General features: G+C 35.3%; 1 protein-coding gene across 10 annotated transcripts; it reads right to left on the bottom strand.

Annotated features, from left to right (window-relative positions):
- Window positions 1-10,855: 10,855 nt before the first annotated feature.
- LOC133823141 (ABC transporter C family member 2-like) lies at window positions 10,856-22,053 on the bottom strand. Of its 10 annotated transcripts, XR_009888154.1 has the most exons (7): window positions 21,573-22,053; window positions 20,618-21,103; window positions 19,214-19,392; window positions 16,924-16,996; window positions 16,582-16,653; window positions 11,626-11,783; window positions 10,856-11,084 (listed from the first exon to the last, which is right to left on the bottom strand). XR_009888154.1 is itself a non-coding variant. In XM_062255747.1 (4 exons), exons 2-4 carry the CDS (start codon window positions 20,948-20,950, stop codon window positions 11,708-11,710), a joined length of 588 nt encoding a protein of 195 aa, XP_062111731.1. In that variant the 5' UTR covers window positions 20,951-21,103; window positions 21,573-22,052; the 3' UTR covers window positions 11,625-11,707. The 10 variants fall into 10 exon arrangements, 2 of the variants coding, with proteins under 2 accessions (XP_062111731.1, XP_062111732.1); XR_009888153.1 differs by lacking the exon at window positions 16,582-16,653 and having other exon boundaries at window positions 21,573-22,051; XR_009888152.1 differs by lacking the exons at window positions 16,582-16,653; window positions 16,924-16,996 and having other exon boundaries at window positions 11,630-11,783; window positions 21,573-22,051.
- Window positions 22,054-22,453: the final 400 nt, after the last annotated feature.

The following is a 22,453-nucleotide window of genomic DNA, read 5'->3' as shown; positions in this document are numbered from 1 at the left end:
AAATTTGAATAAAAAGAAAACAATCTTTAACCATTCAATTTTTATGTCCATTAATTATAACATTTTCAGAATTAATAATTCAATTACCCACTAAAGTTCATCAAGCAATAGCAAGCAATAAGCATTAAAACCACTTGAGTACATAAAAATCAAATCACCATTAACATCCTTAAATAAAGCATCAAAAATCACATATTAGGGCTCATCAATTGTTCTAGCTACCGAGGAATTAGTTCATGATTAAAATATCAAAAACAACCATAATATATTCAGCCATATTTCATAATATAAATACAAGATAAGACTTAGAATACTAGGAGAAGGATGAAGAAAATCATGCCCAAATAGGTATCCCCAAGTGATCCTCTTCTCTTGTCCTCTTCCTTGAATCTCCTTCCTTTCCTTGTGTTCTCTTTCTTTTCTTCTTCTTCATCTCTTGGATCCTCCCTCTCCAATAAATGGTTGCTGCCCTCCTGCATCTCTTCCCCCACAAGGAAAAGAATGATGATGATATATGCTCTCTAGCTTTTCCAAATCCTTTCCCACGTGGGGCTTCCTTCTCCTCCCTCCCTATATTTTTGCTAATAAAATCCAACCACATTAAAGACGCAATTCCATCATTAACCAATCAGCCCAAGTCAATTTATTTCAAAAATAATAATTACTAATGTTGAGGTGTCGGCTTCTAGTGTGGCTTCTAAAATGCCCATGCTTCCTAGAAGTAGTGCTGCAGCAATTTGGGATTCCTATTGTAACTCCCCGAAATTTTAACCGTGTGAACCTACTAAAGTTCCCTCATTTTAGATAAATCTTAACAATTTAGAAAATAGAAAACTAAATATCTTACTTAAATACCATTAAAACATGCAATAATTGAGTGTACTCATTGTTTGAAATAAAAATGATTGTGGACGCCAAAATTCCACACCAAGTAAGGACCACCACTCGTGTCCATAGCTCCTAGATGGTCACGCGAGAGCGTTTTTCACACAAGTCTTCGCCTCCATGCAAGGCCATCCTCTCGCGTATTGTGAATATGGGAAATTGTCCCTTCAGGCAGCTCGCACCAAGTCGCTAAGTTAGACATTAATACAAGAGAGTCACTTGTGCAATATCCCAAGAGGGTCCTCCCTATGCAAGACATGTCTCAACTTTCCATGCCCGTCTAAACTGGCCTTGACCTTTTTATTCAAATCGCCTAAGTGCGCAAAGGTATGCCTAAGGGCCTCGCTATGTAAGACCCCTTTGTCCAACCTCTGAAGAGCTCATACGTGCTCCTCGAGGGCCATATCGACCCCTCTCCTACATATGCCTCGCTATGCGAGGGCCTTGCGCGCAGCTACCTTTGAAGCCTCGCTATGTGAGGGCCTTGCCGCGCCAACCTTTGAAGCCTTACTATCCGAGGGCTTTGCACGTGCCTGCCTTTGAAGCCGTGCTATGCGAGGGCCATACCCGCCCACGTGCACGAGGCCATGCTATGCGAGGGCCATAGTACATGGAGGCCCTAAGGCCCTAAGCTTCGCACGAGGACCCCTCTTGCAAACTGCCCGCATGAGAGGCTTGATTACAAGGGCCTTACTATGTGAGACCCCATGTCTTGTACTCACGGGCTCCGGGCAAGATCCCCTTTCTCCCCGGCCCAATGGTGCCACTGAAGGCAGTATGTCCCATCACAAGCAACTCGTGCCTCATTGAAGAGGCCCTACTCATCTCCTGGAGTATGTGCCACCAGCGAGGCACATTCCCACCATTGTTCCTCGCAACACATACTTGCGAGACCTCTCAAGTGTACGCACACAAAACACTAGTAAAGCCATCATCATCAATGAATATCAAGGTAAAATTGGTGAAGGAAACTAATTATATTACTCCTAGTAACTTGCATGCCTTCCCGCACATAGCAAAATACAAGGAAGCTTGGAGAAAAGATGTATCTTTAAAATGTGAGAAAGACCATCAAGTATGTGGCATGTGTACGGTCATGAGTTGTACAACCCTGAGGGAAGTGAAAGCGTGGCTCTCACATCCGTATTCGTATCCAATAAGTAATGGTGGTATGAGTCTGTATGAAGAGTGGAGGCACTACTTGACCACCCCTGACCTTGTACTAGGGCCGACACTACGACCCTCTAAACCACTTCATCCTGCTCCACTATCCAGAGAGTGTACCCACGTACCTTTTTGTCCCCAGGGACCACAATGTATTAGGAGCCATTAGAGCTCTCCTATAAATAGACCTCCATCCCTTAGGCTAAGGAGTAGGAAAATTGATTGTATACTGAGGTTAGTGAGTAAATATACGAGCATTTCCTCAATTTATTTTTGCACTTTTCTTATCCAAGTTCTTTCAAAGTTCTATCTTTGTAGTTCTACTATTAAGCTTTGAGTTTTTCCACCTTATATCGTTGACGAGTTCTCACCATCAATAGTTTGGCGCCGTTTGTGAGAAGAACAACTAACAAGCAGTAGTTCCTCCATTAATTTCAAAAAAGAAACATGCCAAGGTGTTCAAAACGCCTACAAGACCACCGAGAAGTGGAGGTTCACCTAGACGAAACCCAGCTATGGGCGTCTATGAGGGATCATCCCCCGCCGACAGATGAAGGTGCGTTGGATGTAACGCCCTCAACTCCAGGGACCGTTACGGTGTGCCTTGTAAACAGTGCTAAACTCGCTAATCGAGTCATTTGGCCAAAATCGTGCAACTAAGTATTATTTGCGATTTAGGGATTAAAAATTTTGGTTAAGATATAACGTTTCATTAGAACGTTTACTGTATACATTGGATCCCAGAAATATAATTTTAAAGGTCTATTACAGGAAAATATTTACAACCAGCCGATCTAAGCAGCAAAACAGGGTTTAACCCTAATTCCTCTCCTTCAAACCTCGGCCGTGGTGGTCGAGCAGCTGCATATGTACACATCATCACCTAAGCTCTCCAACTCAAGGATGGTCTAGCTTTCTTTTTCCTTTACCTGCACCACATAGCACTCGTGAGACGAGGCCCATCAAGAAAACCCAATATGCTCATGAACAGTCATATCATGATATCAAATCATATCTAGCATACCTAGCAAACACAGCTCTATTTAAGCATGCAAATAAACTCAGGTAATGCTGGGGAATCAAGGATAAGAAATCCTGCCCTCCTGATTGGATGACTATCAAGTCAATCCTAATCAGATGAGTGCTTCAACACTTGAGATTCTGGTAAACCATACTGAGTGACTATCAAGCAAGTCACTACGGGGCTCAGTACCCAAAGCCATGGAAATAATGATCAGAATGATCATACAGAGCTTATAGCCCTGAACAGATGAGTGAATATCAATTTGAGGTTCTATTAACCATACTGAGTGACTGACAAGCACGACACTATGGGGCTCGGTGCCCATAGACGTGTAATGAAACCGTTACCTGGGCTTTCCTGCAATGGCTCTAAACAGATGAGTGACTGATGGGTAAGTCACTAGCTTAAATAGAAGAGTGACTGCTGGGTAAGTCACTAGCTTAAACAGATGAGTGACTAATGGGTAGTCACTAGCTTAAATAGATGAAAGATTGATGGGTAAGTCTCACGGGCTCAACACCCACAGCCATGTGACTAAATAGTCACTGTGGCTCTAAGTGACTAGCCTTTGGCTAGACAAGCGCTTATAGTATTCATCGAACTTGAGGTCGGTCCAGCATTAATGGTCTTTGAGTCATCCAATGCAGATGTCGATTAGATCTAATCTTTGTTGGCTTGCGTTGAACACACTAAGGTCATTCCTGACTTATGAGTCAGCACTGTGTGACCAGTGCCCAGTACCACTGCCGAACTTGACTAATGAGTCACAGCTTCACAGTTGATACTGACACCTTTTCCAATTCTGACTAATTAGTCAGTGCCATGCACAAGTAAGCAATGCTACCAAGCATATGTCATATGTCGAATATTCAAACATAGGGCATTCAGCATGCTTACTTAACAGTTGCTAGCACAATTATGATCATGCACAAACACAGAGACTTAAGCTCTGATCAATCTCATAGTCATTATTCATGGCATGCCCTAAACACATGTTTCTCGTGCATCACATATATCACAGTTAAACATCCAACATGCATCAAGAATAACCATCCATGTCACATATGGGGTGCAGTTTTCTTACCTCTGGTTCGAGCGAGAATTAGAACAAGAACAACCCTTGAGAACGATCGATCCTTTAATCCTTTAGCGCTCACCTAGTCATAACCAAATATAACCTCCAATTAATGAAAATCAACAATAATAGGGTCTTGATCTAAACCCTACTCTCGGGGCCTCGAAATGTACCCACACGGTGAGTAGATTCGATCCCGGGCCTTAAGGATTGAAACCACGAGCCAAAAACCCTTAAAAACACTCAAAACGGGGATATGAAGAAACAGGTTAGCACTGTAGCGCTACCGTCCTAGCGCTCTTCTCAGAACCAAACTGCCCCAGCAAAAATCCTGTGTAGTGCCACAGCGCCCTCTGATGGGCGTTGTAGCGCTACCCCCAGCCAGATACTCCCCTGAAATCTCTTCCTTCGACTCCTTCAATTCCAACTCGATTCCAATGCTTCCAAACCCCATTTTTGATGCCAAATGAACCCAAAAACCATCCTCACATGCCCCAAGAATCACAACCACAAGAACCCTAGCCAAAACTACAATCAATTCCCAACTTTCCAACCCAAAAACCAGCTGGAACTCAACTAAGAAAACAAAGCAAAAGCAAGAGTTCTAATGGCTAAAAACTCACCTCAATCTCAGCAACACACCCTCTTCAATGGTGGAGCATAACCCTAGCTTATCCCAGCTTGGTTCCTTGGCTTGATTCCTCAAAAAGAGCTTCAAAATGCAAAGAGAAATGGAGGAGAAAAATCTTCGGGAGAGAAGGAGGAAGGAGACTATGTTTTGGTAAGCTTCTACAGCCTTAATGGCTGATATAAATCCTTTAGGGTGAAAAGACCTAAATGCCCTCAAGTCTAAAATAAACCTTAACAGCCGCCAAGGGCAAAACCATCCTTTCGCACCTATTTCGTTAATCATAATTAGCACCCTCCAATTCCCGCTATTCTCAATATTCTCACATACCAACAAATCATATCCCATTACCCTTTAATTCTCGGCAATGTTCTAATCATTAAAATCACCCTGAGACTCACCCCAAGCCCCGAACTTAAACCCGTTATGACCAGACCGAACACTTGCATTTCATGATCGTCTCATGCCGAAAAGCTCGAACAAATCCACATATAATGTGGTACCACTCATAACTCACCCACATGCACGAAAATACACAATTACGCCCTCAACGAGCCAAATTACCAAAATGCCCTTATAATTATAAATACACCCATATGCATGCATTTATCATCATATTTTAATATAATTCACATAAACATGCATATAACCATTTAATATCGTAATAAATCAATTATGGCCCTCCCGGCCTCCTAATCAAGGTCCTAAACCTTATTAGGGATTTTGGGGCATTACACTGGAGCTGCCTAGAGACAATGAAGAAGAGGAAGAAGTATCATCCCCTTCCATTTATCCTACACAAGAACCTGTAGCACATGCCACCACTCCAACAAAGGGTTGTACAACTCACTCACCGCCACGGCCACCAATGGCTCCAAGTTCGAACCATCAAGACCCGGGTCCCTCCAAAGAGAGACATGGTAAGCGCCACGAGTACACTCAGTGAGTTCAAGTTCCTAAAATCATTGCTATGAAGATGAAATACGTGACCTCCATTTGAAAAAATAAAGGTTGCAGGCCACCATGGAGAACATGCAAGAGATACTCAACAACCTACTACATGAAAACTTTGATGCTCCTCTCTCTAAGCATAAAGAGAGTGGACATGTACGAGGAGAAACCACCATACCTATGGACAGTGGAAAAACGCGACTCTCCACTAGTGATACCCCTCGCCCGAGACATAAGGAAGATTCTATTCCAACATTTTAATCTGTCACCAATCCCACCTACGAGAGGTGCCAACCCCAAATCGCCTCCAAAAGAGCTCCACCTGACTTAAGGGAAAAGCATCATGAGAGAGAGTCCAAGGTAAGAACCACACCCCCTGCAGCTCCACCGAAGGATACAAACAAAGTAAAGGTTCTCCCTGAGAACCTACGAGGCTCCTTAAACAAAAAGAGAAGGGAACTAGACACTGAAATCCAACAATTGTAAATAGAAAATTATAATTTCAGTTTCTAATAGCAACCCCATCCATAACTCTTCATACAAACCCTAGCCTACATTTATCATCATTCTAACCCAAATCTCATCAAGAGATCCAAGATCTTACCTTGTTCTTAGAGTGGTCAAATCCTAGAGTTTCCTTTATACTTGAAGATATCTCAAGACCATATCACAATTCATGTAAATTACTTAGAAATTTATAGGAATGATGAAGAAAAACTAGAAACCTCAAATAACTAACCTTAACCTTGACCTTGAGTGAGGCAAGCCTTGATTCTTTTCTTCTTATGCTTCAGACGCTCACATATTTTTTCTTTTGGCCAAAGCTCCTAATTAACTTTGAGATATCTTGGCTCTCTTCATATAGGTGTGGGCTATGGTTCAAGAAAAGGAAACCCTAGCTCACCCTATTAATTACATAATCCCATTAATTATCTAATCAACCATAATCATCACTTAAAATCTAATACTATCTCATTATGATAATTATCTCCCTAAAAGAAAAGTGTCAATTTGTCTTAAATCCTTTATTGTAAACTATATCCTTATGGAAATGGATATAAAAATAGAAAGTCTCTTAATGTTCAAAACCATGACTTAATACATCTCCCTATCTCATTCTCATGACCACATTCATCCTCCCACACACATGCACTATCATAATTATCAAATCTTATTGAAAATGAAGAACATGTCAACCAAGTCTCCCTCTATTCCCCTTACTCAAAATAAATTAATTATATTGTCTAAGCGATCATCTCACTAACTAGAATAAAACTGTATTCTAAAACGAAAAATTATACCAAGCATTAAACCTAATTTAGCAAACTTTCCAAAATTCCAATTTGGTATCCAACCACCTTCAAAGACAAAATCAATATTTTCAAGCTCAATTTCCATCACATTTACAAACTCAAATTAGCATAAAAGTAATTAAAATACTACAAAACACCCTAAAAATCTATTTTCTAGATTAAAATATAAGTTTAAAAGTATTGTAATATCTCTATTTCCTAGAGTTATCACACCTCTAAATTTATCTCATTGCTCGTCCATCCAAAGGATGACTAAAAATAAAGCAAAGCAATAACTAAACACCACAGAAAAAGTAAAAACAAAACACAAAAACAAGCTAGACATTGGTCCTAAAACTTAATTGTGTGTGTGTGCATGTGCATGTTCCCAATTCCCTAAAACAAGCTAGACCTTGGTCCTAAAACTTAATTAGTGATTCCATAGGTTGACTCATTGATTCCCTTTTCACTAGTGTACACAAAAAACTAAACGAAAGATAATTATGTTTTTTTAAGCTTATAATGTTAAGCTTGGGTAAGTGTAGAATAAAAAATACAAATTTTGGCTCAAATCACCGGAAGCACATTCATCTTCCTAGGACCATAAAAACAGTTCACAATCGTTTTTAAAACACATCCCACAAAGATAACCAGTTCTTTTGCCACAACTATTATTATTCTTTCTTTTTTTCATTTTCTTTTCCCACCTTGTTGTCGTTGTCGACTCCAGAAAACCAAAACCCCATTCTCAATCAATGTATTGAATATATATAATCTATACATTTCCTTGCATGCCGCAAGCATCTTTTCCCTTATTTCAATATTAGAGTATTACTAGAATAAGAAGTGGTGGCATGTGATGATACTCCTAGTTGTAGGACACGTCCAAAAATTAGATTTGGACAAGTTGTTGCTAAAATGAATCTTATGATGTGGCGAGCTTTGAGTGGATCATGGCAAGGGGGCATTGCACTTCCAGTAAGACGCAGACCACAAGATCAAGCAACTTTGATTATTCTTAATTTTGATCATATTTTATCTTCAAATCTTATATTTAAGCCCTTACAAAAATATACAAAATTGAGTAAATTAATATTTCATGGGAGACTAAATAAAATTAATTCAAAAATTATAGAAACTAATTAAAACTAATCTAAAAAATACTAAAATTAATATTTATTAAAATTTAAATAAAACTAATTTAAATTCACTAAAGTAAACTAAAAAATACTTGAGAACAAAACTAATTTAATGCACACAAAAAATTTAAATAACTATATGTTTATAGATTTATTACATCCCCAAACTAAAGATTTTGCTTGTTCTCAAGCAAAATAAAACAAAAGAAATCAAATCAAACTACTAGAGTTGGTGATTTTCACAATTTTCCTCAAAGATTGTCAAATAATCATATGTTAAACAAAAATATATTCATTGTCGAAAGATAGTAAAAAATTCAAGATCAAGTATGTCTTATTCTTATTTTGTTTACTCCATGTGTGTGTGGGTGTGGGTGTGTGTCTATGTCTCTGAAGGTGTGTCCTAAAAAGGTCAAAGTGCTTATAGGTGAAAAAGTAAGAAAATTAAATTTAATGATAAGCTAATATGTAACTATGGATATAAAGTACAACATAGTTTCCTCGAAAAGCTCAAACGGTCCAAAGATAGCTTAAATCATTTCATTGGTTAAGTGAAGTCTAGGACTTCACCTCGAGAGAGAAACAAACAAATTCTAAGACTTGTGAGATCACAAAATAACATATTCACAAAAAATTTCACCAAATTCACACACAATTCATTGATCATGGAATTTGTACTCAAAATGGAGATATTCAAATCAAAATGAAACTAACACAAGAACTAATCACAATTTCAAAAAAAATATATTTTTAACCAAGCTATGTACAATATCAATCATATATCATATCCTCAGAATATTTAAATTCACCAAACAAAAGCACCTATCCCTCAATTATTTTATTTTATTTTTAAAAGAAAAGAAAATCAAACAAAACAAATAAAATAATAAAAAATATTAGTTTCCCAAAACTTGGTACGCACAAAATCCTCAAGTATGTAAGCAAACATAAAAATAAATAAAGAAGAACTCCCATTTCAATGATATGTAAGCTCGCTAGTGCCAATCTTTATAAGTTTACCAACGTCCATTTGCCTCAATGCTTGTACCTACAAGAGAGAAGAAAAAAAATACAACTCTATTGTCAAAAACATTCAACATTCCATATTTATTTAAATTAAAACAAAACAAGAAAAAAATTAGAAAGCTTGAGTTGCCTTCTAAGAAGCGCTTGATTTAAAGTCAACAACTTGGCTCTGTGGAGAAGCGTTCATGAAAGAGAGGCTTTCGCCCATAGAGAGTGGTGTATGACCTCACATATGGGTCTTTGTGGGGAACGCCCTCAGCTAGGCAAGATTTAGAAATAAAAGGCTCATATGTTTAACTTGACTTGCTTTTGGTGAAGATGCAACATGGAAACCAAGATGTGATGCTAATGATAGTGGAAGAGGTGGTGGCCACATTGGATCTTGATATGTATATTCTTGCATTGCCAATGGCTCACTAGGTTGAGGCATAAAGACATTTTTCTGCTGAACTTCTTGAAATTATGGGCAGCTTTTGTTAGGACTGTTAAAATACAATGCCTAAGTGGTCTTATACAATTTATGTGTAAAACCCTTAACAATTTCACATAATAGAAGTGTTAAATTTTAGTTTGAGTTGTAAGTAATTAAAAATTATATTTTTGAGTCTAAAGTGATACAATGAGGTATCTAAGCATGCCCAAAAAGTGTGGAAGCATTTGGAGGTGTTTAAGGTCAACTTTGGATAATTTTACCAACCATTTTGGCAAAGCGTCGCCTCCGTAGAGGTGACGCGTCACACGCGCGACAAAGGCCATGCTGAAAATAGGCAGGTGACGCGTCGCCTACAGAAAAGCAGCGTGTCACCTGTCCAATCCGTACAATGTCATTTTTAAACTCCAAGCAATGTGTTTCAAAGCTCTAATTCTATTGGTTAGAGTTTTGAAGCCTTGATCACACTTCTCCACTCTCTCTTTCACTCTAGCTCTCCAAGATCATATGTTTTCTCCAAAAAATTGTTTGTCTTGTGAATTTGAAAGCCTTGTTAAATCCAATTTACCTTTCCTCTTAGAAAATTCCTCAAGCATTAATGGTGGGAAAGAAATTGAGAATTTGGACAGCGATACTTCTTATGTATGAGCCTTTTGGTGTTTCTTCCCCAAGCTTGAAGTTTTCAATACTACATGAAAAAATGTTTTTAATAACACCAAAAATGTGTTATCAAAACATACCATAACACTTTTTGATGTGTTAAGACCGATTATGTTATCGTAGATCAGAGTACTTTACATAACACTTTATCATTGTTATACAAATGTGTTATTATACTGTCAACGATAACACACTTTCGTGCTATTTTAATATATAGATAAGTGTTTAATTATATTATTTATAGTCAATTATATAACACATTTCAATACTTATAAATTTGTGTTATACTACACTTTAGTACAACACATTTTTTGTGTTATACTACACTTTAGTATAACACATTATTTGTATTATATAATGAAGTTTGCATAACAAAATTCTTTACATAAAAAGTGTTATTGTAATAGATATTATAACACAATTTTTGTATTATTTTAATATTTAGATAAGTTTAAATTCTAATTATATATTCATTTATATAACACTAATTTATTCTATTATATTTTAATTTTTTTATATAATTAAAATTAGCTTTCTAATATATACTAGCATCATCAAATGAACTTAATTTTCAAATGACAAAAAGTAAAAACATTCAACATTGTATTAACAATCCACAAATTAGTTTAAAACATTCAACACTGTCATCAACAACAAAATGTTCTTTAAGTATTCAAGTAGTCTTAAATATTCAACATATTGAAAAGTTACTACTTTCAGCACAAAATATTCTACAGATGCCCAACACAAAGCCTTCAAAATTAAGTATCATTTTCTCCTCCAATTGATGGAGAAAGAGACATTTTTCTCCTGCAATAGCAGATAAAAGGTAAGGTATATGCTTAAAAAAATTAAATAATATGAATCAAATAATAAAACTGTATACAATATAAGACCTAAGCAAGCAATACCAGGTGAACATACTTCAAAATTCAAAATACTGCTATCACACAGTGAATAGATACATATTACAGTAAACAAACATTAACATTTTCAGGTTAAAGGGGATTCAATTTCACCCTAAAGACATCTCTTGTTCAGGTGCTTAATTACTGAGACAACATGTTAAAAGTTTGGGAGATTTGAGTTACAAAAGCATTTAGAATGATACTATTATTTCTAGGGTAGATCCATCGAATCTCATATCTCATTTAAAGGAGAGGTGTAATAGAATATGGAGCTCAAACAGGTAAACTCTAGACCTTAAGTTATTTGGGCACTAACAAGTAATTACAAAACAGTGATACATATTCGCAGTCAATTATGTTGATATAGTACAGTGTAGAGTTTACAAACGTACAGAAATTACTGTAGAATCATCAACCCAATGCAAAGAAATAAAGAAACTTACACACATTTTGTTGGCCAAGTTCCTTCAGATAGGGATGATAAGAGGCGAATAAGTTCCACAGTCCTGAAGGGAAATTCACCTTCTAGGTTACAAAGAAAACACCGAATAGGACCATCAACAAAACTTTCTCTGTCCCAAAACTGACTGCAAAGTGATTCCTGAAAATTTTAAAGCAATAAATCCAATCAAAAAACTACGAAAGAAAAGAAAAATGTCAACTTTAATAGAACCACCAATGAAAAATCAACAAAATAATCAATAAATGACCCTGAAAGACAATCATTATGCAGCCAAACCTCTCCCCGATAATTAAATACCGTAACAGTATAGTGCAGGGGGGAAAAGAAAAAGCCAAACTGAAATGCATACCATTAGAACATTGTTTTCTTCTTTTCCTGGAAGTAATGAAATTAGACAAAGAAACACTACCCATGTTAGAATTAGTGGGCCTGCTTCCTTATTTTCAAAAGCATTAAAACTTGAGACTATTGCACCCATCTCTTGGACATCAATTAAGGAAAAATGAGAAGAAACCTACCTGAAGAATAGTGCAAGTGTTTTACAATAACGAAAGGCAAGGTAAAAAGAATAGTGCAAGTGTTTTACAATAATAAGAAAAAAAAGAAGAATTAGTCTGACCCTTCTATTACCTAGAGGATGATATTGAAAGTGATTGAACCCTTTAATAACCTGCCAAGAACACCAACAAAACGTACCAGAAAAAAGAACAAACACAAACAAGAAATAATGCCAGAAACATAAACAAATCACAAACTTTAACGAATGATAGAAACAGTAGTCAAAAGAACACCACAATATACATGGTTCAGTGGAATTGGCCTACGTGAGTTTTCACTATGATCAATCTAGAATAATTACAAGGCTTTAGTACAAAGAGAAAAGTTCTCAGTTTTAGCTTTCTTTGAACAAGCTTCTCACAAGAACTCCAACCTCTATAACTCACTAAACTCTCTCTTTCTCTCTTCTTTTTCTCTTAGTTCTCTCTAAATCTATGTACATAAATAATGATGCAAGGTTTACTTATTTACGTGCACCAAAATATGGATATTTTGATTAACAATCACTTTTTCACAGAATAGTTGCAGCTATGAAATTTGAATTTTTTTTGCATGAACTCAACAAATGTAACTAGTCCAGGACAGAGAAAAAAGAGCTAAACTGAGTGTAATGGGATGAGACATAAACACACTAAAACAAAAACTAATGAGAAAAAACACTGGCCCAAAAAGGAGCAACTCAAACCATATTTTAAACAACTCAAATATTAAGAAACAAAAACTGGGAATAAGAAACTATTATGCAGGCGCCACATTACTTCAAAAACATAAAGCATGCATAAAGTACAACATAGTATTACTGTCTCATGAGCAGTCTCCTGAAAGAAACCATCAAAATAACTTATAGGGGCAAAGGATATAGAAAAATTGTTGACAACATAGTAATACTGTCTCTAATTCTCTACTCATACAGTAATAAGAAAGGAAAAAGAAAACCTTTTGGATAGCTAAATTATTTCATCACTGATGTTACATAAGATTATATTTAAAACAATTGATATTTTTTCTAATGGGGAAAAAAAAAATGAGGCATTTCTAACGTGAGGAATATATTTGATGACTGTCATAAAGACTTGGATTGAGCTAAAAACGAAAAGAATCAGTTCCAAGTCAGAAAGTGAATCAATAATATATTTCATAGCAAATGGAATTTAGAAACCTAAAGCTAATTATGATAAAGCGATTAAGCCAATAAATCGAAGCAAACAAATGCTTTTATCATCTAGCTTTCCAATGTTTTTTAATCGAACTGAATTGTTTGAAACTCAAAATTCAGAACAAAAGAAAAGATAACTAAAGAATGAATCTTACTTAAAAATGTTAATCAACCAAAGCCAGGAATGGTTTGCAAAGAAATGAAAAGGAAAACTCCAGCAACTAACCAAACAATAGAGACAATTGCTAAAGTAATCTTAGAGACAGTCTGACCTCCACGTTGTATAAATACAAAGCCATCATCACCAGCAAAAGGTAAAATTCAAAAATAGCAATGCATAACAACATAATTACCACACCAAAACAATAAGGCTCCTCAATCAAGAAGAAGAATCTTACTTCATAGATTGCAATTTGTACTATGGATCAAAATTGAAAACAGCAGCTAAAAAATTCATCTTTTTTTTCCAAATAAACTTCATTAAAGTTACAGTTGAGAACTCTAAGTATTGATTTAATTCCAGCAACATGAAAATAATGGGTTCAGCGAGGTTTTCCTGCTTTTCAAGCTTTTCAAGTTTCAAGACACAAATGTACAATTCCTCTTGTATCAACTAAACTCCTTAAAGCTTTCTAATGCAATGAAATTCCAGCCAACAAACCAAACTACCAATTCCCAAGATCAAGTTACTAACAATTGATTAAGACATAAAGTGATGCAACAACTACAGTATATTTTATCTTTTTCATTCTTGCTAAAATAAAAATTTAATTTTGACCAAGGAAAACAAGCTCCGAAAATTCAATAACAACAAAAATAGAAGTAGAAACTCTACACACCTTGAAACACCCACCATTTATCTTTGAATATGTTTTCACCCCATGATTCAAGAAACTCTGTATGTCTCAATGTCCTCAGTTAGGTAAAATCAAGAAAAATAAAGGAGAAACTATATAATGAGAAGTAAAATCATGTTAATTTCAAGGAGAAACTATACATGACCCTGAAATTTTCATAGTATTAAAACAAAAGTGACCTTCCAATTTGAAATTCAAGTTATAAATGCTAACCCAAATGCTGAAAAACAAAATCATATTTACAAATTAAAAAAATAAGGCTAGCTCTCTAATAAAAAATCAGTTCTATTCATACTAGTCTCAATAATTACATGCTATAAAGTCTATTGTTTACTTGGTAAATTATTTTATTTTGAAAAATAGACCAATCATAAACTAAACAAAGTGATAGAAGTCAAAGATAAATTAAAGCATAGTATTTACATCAAGTAATATTTGATAGAAATTGTTCTTTTGTGTTGTTCAGATCAGAAAGCTAATAGCCCAAAAGATAGCATTGTGTTAAACCATCAAAAAACACAAAAGAGAAACAATAAGCTAAGAGAACGAAGAGAAAATTCCACTGCTAAACAGAGTATCTGCTATCGCTGAATTCCAAGACCACTAACAATAGAGGTACAAAACTAAAAATTAGCTTATAGGAAAAAAAAAAACAAAAATAGAATAGAGCTTCTTCTATTTTTGTAAGCAATTAGTAGATTAAAGCAAACAAGGTTCAAAAATAGATCCCCACTTTTTAATTATCTTTCATTCCAATACAAAATAGCAAATCAAACTCATAGACACGCTTCAACCATTATCAAATATAACCATTATAAATAAGTAAGCAATCCAATTCACCAACATGCATTACAATAGTCATTATGTATAGTAAGTACGCATATGACACCATTAATATGTTTACCAGAAAAGCTCTAGAATGCTTTAAAATAAGTTCTACAAGCAAATAATATAATATCAAGATCCTTAAAAGAAACTAGAAGGCAACACAGAGACAGATGAAGTGAACCAGCAACAAATTTTCAGTAGTCCATATAATATATTCAAGAATTTCATTCTCTGCATTTCATGAAATCACCACAAGCATTTAAAGCATTGGCTCCCAAGAAGCTTCTCATACACCTGAAGCAAATACCCATTTAAACTCAAACCAGTAATCAAGAATCAAGCATACAAAACAGAGAGCTTGTGCTAGTAACAGGAAAATAAAACGCAGCCAATTTATACAGAAAGAAAGCACTTTAAAAAGAATGAAGAGTCCACATAAATAAGGATATGATGTTCCTATACAAGGTGAACATCTTTCATCCAATAATTCCTTCAAGCTTTTATCTTGAGATAATGTTACAACTAAGAAGGTATCAAGTGTACAAAAAAAGTGTAATGTGTTGTATAATAATGCAGAACTCATAATGAACTACCATGTTTCCTTACACCTGTTACCAAACTACAAACTTTGATTACTTATTTCAAATAAAAATACTCACACAAATGATAGCTTACTTATAATATAATCCACAAATCATTTTATTTTGGCCCAGGAGTCTTTTACTTTTAACTACTTAAATAGTTACAACAATTTGAGCTTTACAATTCTGCCTTTTCTCTTTTAACTTTTAAAGTCATTCGTGACTTTGGTAGATAAATTAGGCAAGGTATCTTACAATCATAACAGTGGTCAATTACTGAACAAGGAAAAATATACAACAATGTTGATATGTACCATGCATAGCAAAATGCATGACAAAGAATAATTCAGCTTAATGATCTAAAGTTATGGATCTTCTAATCTTTGAATTTTCTTTGTGATTCTTTAACTGTGACGTCAGTAAAATAATTCAACTTATGAGATGATCTTGAGTCGATAATTACAGGAAAGACTGGACATGGAAGTTGAATATCAGATGAACATAGTCTTGAATCAAGAATAAGATTGAAAAACTAAACTGAGTATTCTGTTCATATTGCCCCTTAAATTTCATCTCGATGTTTCGAACACTATCATGTTGCAGTACTTTTAGAGATTTTAAAGTGTTATAATGACAAAAAAATAGTAAAAGCAACTTAAAAACAAAAACTGAATTGGTATATGAGACATGTAATATAATATAGATTGATATAAATGTAAATTTAGGTGTCAAGACTCAGCTGATCCTATAAAATAAAGGGAAGAAATGGCTTATATGGAGTTTAAACATAAAAATGTATGACAATACAAGACTCTAATAGAATGATGTATCTGAACCCCATAAGTTTGCAAGAGCTTAATGCAGAGGACTTCTGAAATTGTAAATCCTAGAAGGATGCTGATATATGGGTTGCTTAGTTCTACATGCAAATAAACAACAAAGTAGTAAGCAGATACCTTATAAAAGTGCTCCCATCAAACACGATATGAAAATGGCAACTTAATGCTGAAATCGATGGGCCCTTCAAACTAATTTAATACAATGCAACAAAAAATATCAGGGGCCTACAGATTTTTATATACTGGTAAGAATACAAGGATCAGCCTCATCAAGCAAGATTTCCAGTTTCCATTACCACATAAATGTCTCAGTGCACTTGGAATTGTGAAACACATACAAATGTAAAAGAGCAACATTAAACTTTTAAGGTTTCATTAGTAATGTTGCTCTACGCTAACAAGCTAGCTAGTTTTTTTTTTAGGAAAGTTATAATAGGATAATCATAAATCACTATTTACCATTCTGGAAGTCTGTCATCATTAAGGGTGGGACTTTGCCATTTCTCAATATCTTCTTCCCACCGTTTATAATCTGTTCAAATTTTAAGATAAAGCCAGCTCAGAATTTAGTTTAAGGAAACTTAAGAAACTAGTGTGAAATAGATACAGAACAAGGTACCTCAAAACCTTCTTTAAGAATTGGAAACTTAGATTTCTTATTTGACATAACAAAGACATTGTCCTTTCATTGAATAAGTGATGTTAGAAGAAACAAAAATAACACTAGGGCTTTCATACCTGACAAACTTAGGTCATTTTTGTTGTAGTGAAACAATAACAAATCTTGAAGAAAAAAAAATAACCACTGAATTACACAATAATATAGTGTTTGCAATTATATCTGTTGACGCGGTTCTTCGCCAACAGGAAATTAAGAAAAGAAGAGAAAAGGATTAGTGCTTGTGTTGAACCGAAACAGATATATAATCTTAGGAAATGAAATGGTGACTCAAAGTACGTTTTTTTAGTGGTTCAAAGATTAAAATCATTCTACTACACTAGTCAGTATTATTGCTATATACTGGATATTTGATTACAGGCCCTTTTTTACAATAAAGCATCCAACCCCTATTAACTCCCAAGGTCTCCATATTTATAGGAGAAGGCACCTGGGAGTTGGTAAGAAGGTCATCCCGTGACCTTCTTACCTATCATGTCAATTCTGTGACATTCATGATTAATTCCTAAACCTGACACATAAGTGTGGTCAAATCAATAGGTAAGGAGATAATGGGCCGCACGGCCCAACCCAGTTGCGGGTGTCTGAATACGCACGTTCCTGCTGCGTGTCCGAGAAGTCAGGGATATATCATACACGTGATGTCTGATATATGTACGTTTACCTTGCGTGGCTGACTTTATAAAAGGTCGCCGCCTCCAACTCTAGCTCGTACTACGAGCTGGATACTTAACTCGACCTTCGGCCTTCAGAGCCCGGACTCTGTCCTTAAGTTATCAGAGGCGAACCCTTAGGTTACCTCGAGCTAAGGAGGTATGATCTTATGACGGCAGCTCCAGTAATGGGGATGTCCACGAGATAATCATGATTAGGCTGCAGCTCAGCTCGCTAATCAGCCCGTGGGAAAATCAGGACATACAATATCAATAAATACAATGGCAACTAATCAATATAAAACAGTTAACTAAAATAAAATTAAACATCAGCAAACAAATTACAAGAGTAATTTGTAGTGAATTTATAAATGAAATACTAAAATTACTAGGCAACAAACTTTAATCTAAATGGTAAAATATATCAGTCAAATTATCATTTAAACAAAAAAATATAATAAGTACACACATATATATATATGTATGTATATACAGATGCAAGATTAGTAAATATTTAACAAATGATTTAGAATTACTTCTTTCCCACTTCTAATGCTAGTAGTTTGAGAAATCATACACATGGTGATTAAAAGAAGAAAAAAATTCAATGATTCAAAAAGATATATCCAGAATTTGGTTATATAAATGCTAAAAAAAATATGTAAATAGAAATCTAGGAGGGGTTTCAATTCCATTTATATATATTATCCAGTAACCAACATTTATCTAATAAAATACACCTGAACAAAGAAGCAAGCCAGTAAACAAAGTGTATATACACAAACACTTTATGCATCCACATGTCACCACCCCCACTCCATAACTCGACGGGAAAAAAAATTGAAACCCCACATATAAATCAACTATAGATTTTAAAGAAAACAAACAACTTTATTAAATATATAAAGTAGAGTATCATATAAATATGAGACGAAGCTGGCAAACCAAATAACTAAATCAGTTGCCTTAGTGCCAGATTTAGATGTTACAATTGTGCCAAGCTCTGTCATATAATCATTGAAAAAGATAAGATACACATCCTGTAGATCTGTAGTGTTCAAATTAATCTAGTTTCATTAACAAAAATTGCAAGAAATAAAATAGTGAAAGTTGTTATGATATTCTCAACTATTACAACTACAAAAACTTCCAGTCTACTCTGTTATTTATTGACAATCTGTGGTAGATGAGACAAATCAAAAGCAGGAGGAATCTGCCAGGAGTGTAGATTGATTTAATGACCAGTTCTTTTCTTTTTTTTCCAGACCTGAATGCATCAGGTGTTGTAAACATTGACAGATTTATACACCAAAAGTTTTACAAGTATATACAACATTAACAAAAAAATTTAAACAAAAGTGCTTTGTACTAACCAACGCAACTTACCTACAACATTAAAAAAATCAACACAACTTACCTACTGTAAAAGTCGTTCAAAGGAAGAATGAGATTGAGCATTACGATAACCCCTACTAAAGCATACATGACTCCAAATCTCACAAACCACCGGAATTCATAGATGTAGACTTTGGTCTCCAGAACAATCATAACCAACATAGAACACCAAGCAAGTGCCTCGATTATGAAAGAAACTATCTGTTGAAAGAGGACACAAGATGAAGTCAAAATTTAAGGGAACTGATTACGAGAGCTAAGTTAAACATGCTTGCATGGGCTAATATTTCTCTCATTTAAACGTACTTTCTGGGAGATCACATATGATTTCCCAAACATTGTATTTCATTAACTATTAATACAAAGTTGTTTCTTTTTTTTTTAAAGTACGCTTGCATGGGCTATACTAAATCTTGAACAATAAGTCGCACTTTTCAAAACAAAAAAATACATATATACATAAGAAACAAATAAACTAACATGTGAATCGCATGCTGCCCAATAATCATATTGCTAAGAATGATAATATCGTGGCCATAGAAATAGCCTAGTGGTAATACATTAGTCCTCACAAGAGGAGGTCCCAAGTTCAAATCCACCCTCCCCAAGTCAAAAAGAAAAAAAAAAGAATGATGATATCTAGTTCACTCACACAAAAATCTGAATTGAGACTAGATACCAACTCAAAGACAGCTTTTATTACAAAGACAAAATACTTATGAAAACAGAAGACAAGGCATCATCAAGAGAGGACCATGCAATAAAGTTTATACAGCATGCTTTCAGCTCAAAAGAATACAAAGAAGAAGAACTCTTTTTGAATTATCCCTAAGTAAGAAGCCCACAATAACCAAACATAAAGTTGATCCTAATTTTAAGTTTTCCACGAGGTCATTTCTACTCATTATGGTAAGACTCCTTCCAGATCTCAACTTAAATATCACATTTGGCCAGTACAACTCACATGCAAAACAAATTAGATAAAGAATTCTTGTCTCACATACAGGACAAACAATCAAAAGTTTTAAAACAATAATTCCTCTTAGGTTTACATGTCACTACAATTTTACAAGTCTAAGAGAACAACAAACAACAACAATCAAAGAATTGAGCAAAAATCAGTGCTGCAGTACATATTTGCAGAGAATTTAAAACATTACATGACAAAGAAATAAATAAAAAGAAAAAAGACTCAATGAATCGCCTAAAAGAACATTATGTTCAACACAACCCAACAACAAAACATGAGCTTATGTGAAGTGTGAACAATGTCTAAAACAACATCCAAAATATTACACTTTTTCCTCTCTTTTTTCGAGGGAAACCAGTTAAAGCTATGAAGCATCAATAAAATTCTAAAGCTGAAAGGTGAAAGTCCGAAAAGTTCATATGCAGAAAAAATATAGGGCATATCACAAAAACATACCTCAAAAGGTGCAAGACCAGGCAGCCCATCCAAATTCAGCATTGAAAATCCCATTATCAATCTGAACAGAGGCTCAACAGCAGAATAAGTAGCCAAACATGCCAACGCATAATTATAAAGATTGGACCTGAAACAGAACCATTGAACTGTAACATCTTTCTTAATCCTCCATATTCGATAGAAGCACAGGCCTAGAAGAACTAGATGAGAAACAGCCACCACTAAGGAGTCAACCCCACATGGTGTGTAAGCACCAAAGGCATTCTCCACTGCTTTACTCCAAAATCCATTTTCCGCAGGGCAACAATACCACACCAAAGGCCCAAAAGCCATATCTGTTTACTAGACTTCCCATGGAAAAAAATACAACCTTCACTTGAAGCTCAAATCACCATATCCATATTGAACACTTCTTTATACTACTGTACGAAGGAAAATTTGACTTCTCCTACAGCTCCCGGATAATTCTAGGACTCCCACCTACTCCTGCAACAGAATCAACATTCAAGAAACAACAGGTCCATTATATCACCCAAAAGAAATTAAAAAATGAGGGAAAAAAACTATTTGTTCCATTTAAGTCAACTGTGAACAATACAATATATATATATATAAATAATGGTTGAAAGATTAATCCAAAAAAAAAATTGGCCAGAAAGATAGAATGGATCAACTATACAGAATCTATTCAACGTCTACTTGTTACTATCTAAAGAAAAAATCAACACCATATAAAATATTAATCAAACTTACTTTGAAAAGATTAACATCAAATATAAAACAAGAGAACCCAATAACTACAGATTCCTATCTCAAACTGAGAATCTGAACACAATGGTCACTGAAACAGAATTCCATTCCAAGGAGACTTATATTCTACATATATTTATAAAATATACGAACAAATAATGGACTTATTTCCCAAGAAAAAACATTCAATGGTAAAATTCAATACCTTCCAGGAGCTCACGAAGCTGGGGTCGGGGCTGATTTTTTTTTTGGGTGCGATGGAGCTCTCGATGCAGGAGTTTTCTTGGAGACACATGTGGCCTCGTATTAAGGGGAGGCACGCCTGGGCTTGTGGAATCTAGGCCCTCGCTTGGTGCACACTCAGGGCTCTACACCAGAACGGGTGCAGAATCTCGCCTCGTGGTGGCTCGCGAATGGAAGTCGCATTGGATCGAAGGCACACAGAGGTGGGCTCGCACCTGGGGTCACTTGGTTCAGGAGTTGGGTTCACGAGTGCCTGAGATTTGGAGCTTGGCTCGGAGAAAAAGGGTTGGGAGGATGGTGGTTAGGTGGTCGGAGCTGAGAATGATGGTGGTTACGGGAGTGGTGGCTAGGGCGAAGGGAAGAGAAAGAGACGAGAAGGAGAATGGGAAAAAGGATAACGGGGTAGGCTGGTTTTTTTTAATATTTTATTTCTATTACTCTACCACTTTTTATATATTATATATTATAATACATTTTCAAAAGACTTATGTGTTGTGGAAAGTAGTTTTTGGTGTAGTGCAAGTGGTGTCGTGCATAGGGATGTCAATTATACCCGAGGGTTTGGTACCTACGGGTACCGGCCACTAATGGGGCGGGTTCGAGGGATATACTTCAAAGGCAGGGTATAATTTCTCACACCCGTATCGGGGTCGGGACGGGGGCGGAGGAGAAGACCCCTCCCATATGCCTCTTCAAATTTCACACATATATATTATATATATAATTATATACATATATAACGTTTAAAAAACTAAAACATCGCATACATGCACGGCATCACAATTTATTTTTTTATTAATTATATAATAATGAGACTTTACAGTTTTCTAGACACATGCATAC

The sequence above is a fragment of the Humulus lupulus genome, chromosome 3, assembly GCF_963169125.1.
Source record: "Humulus lupulus chromosome 3, drHumLupu1.1, whole genome shotgun sequence".
NCBI classification, from domain to species: domain Eukaryota; kingdom Viridiplantae; phylum Streptophyta; class Magnoliopsida; order Rosales; family Cannabaceae; genus Humulus; species Humulus lupulus.
The sequence above is the reverse complement of the archived record's forward strand: the minus strand, read 5'-3'. Positions and strand labels throughout refer to the sequence as shown.

Excerpts from the sequence above, each read along its gene's own strand:
- LOC133823141 (XM_062255747.1), bottom strand. The coding sequence starts at position 20,950 with ATGGCTTTTGGGCCTTTGGTGTGGTATTGTTGCCCTGCGGAAAATGGA. Across the intron at positions 19,393-20,617 it reads CTGGTCTTGCACCTTTTGAG|ATAGTTTCTTTCATAATCGA; the intron begins GTATGTTTTTGT and ends CTCTTTCAACAG. Across the intron at positions 11,784-19,213 it reads TTGAACGACTTTTACAGTAG|GAATCACTTTGCAGTCAGTT; the intron begins GTAAGTTGTGTT and ends TAAAATTTTCAG.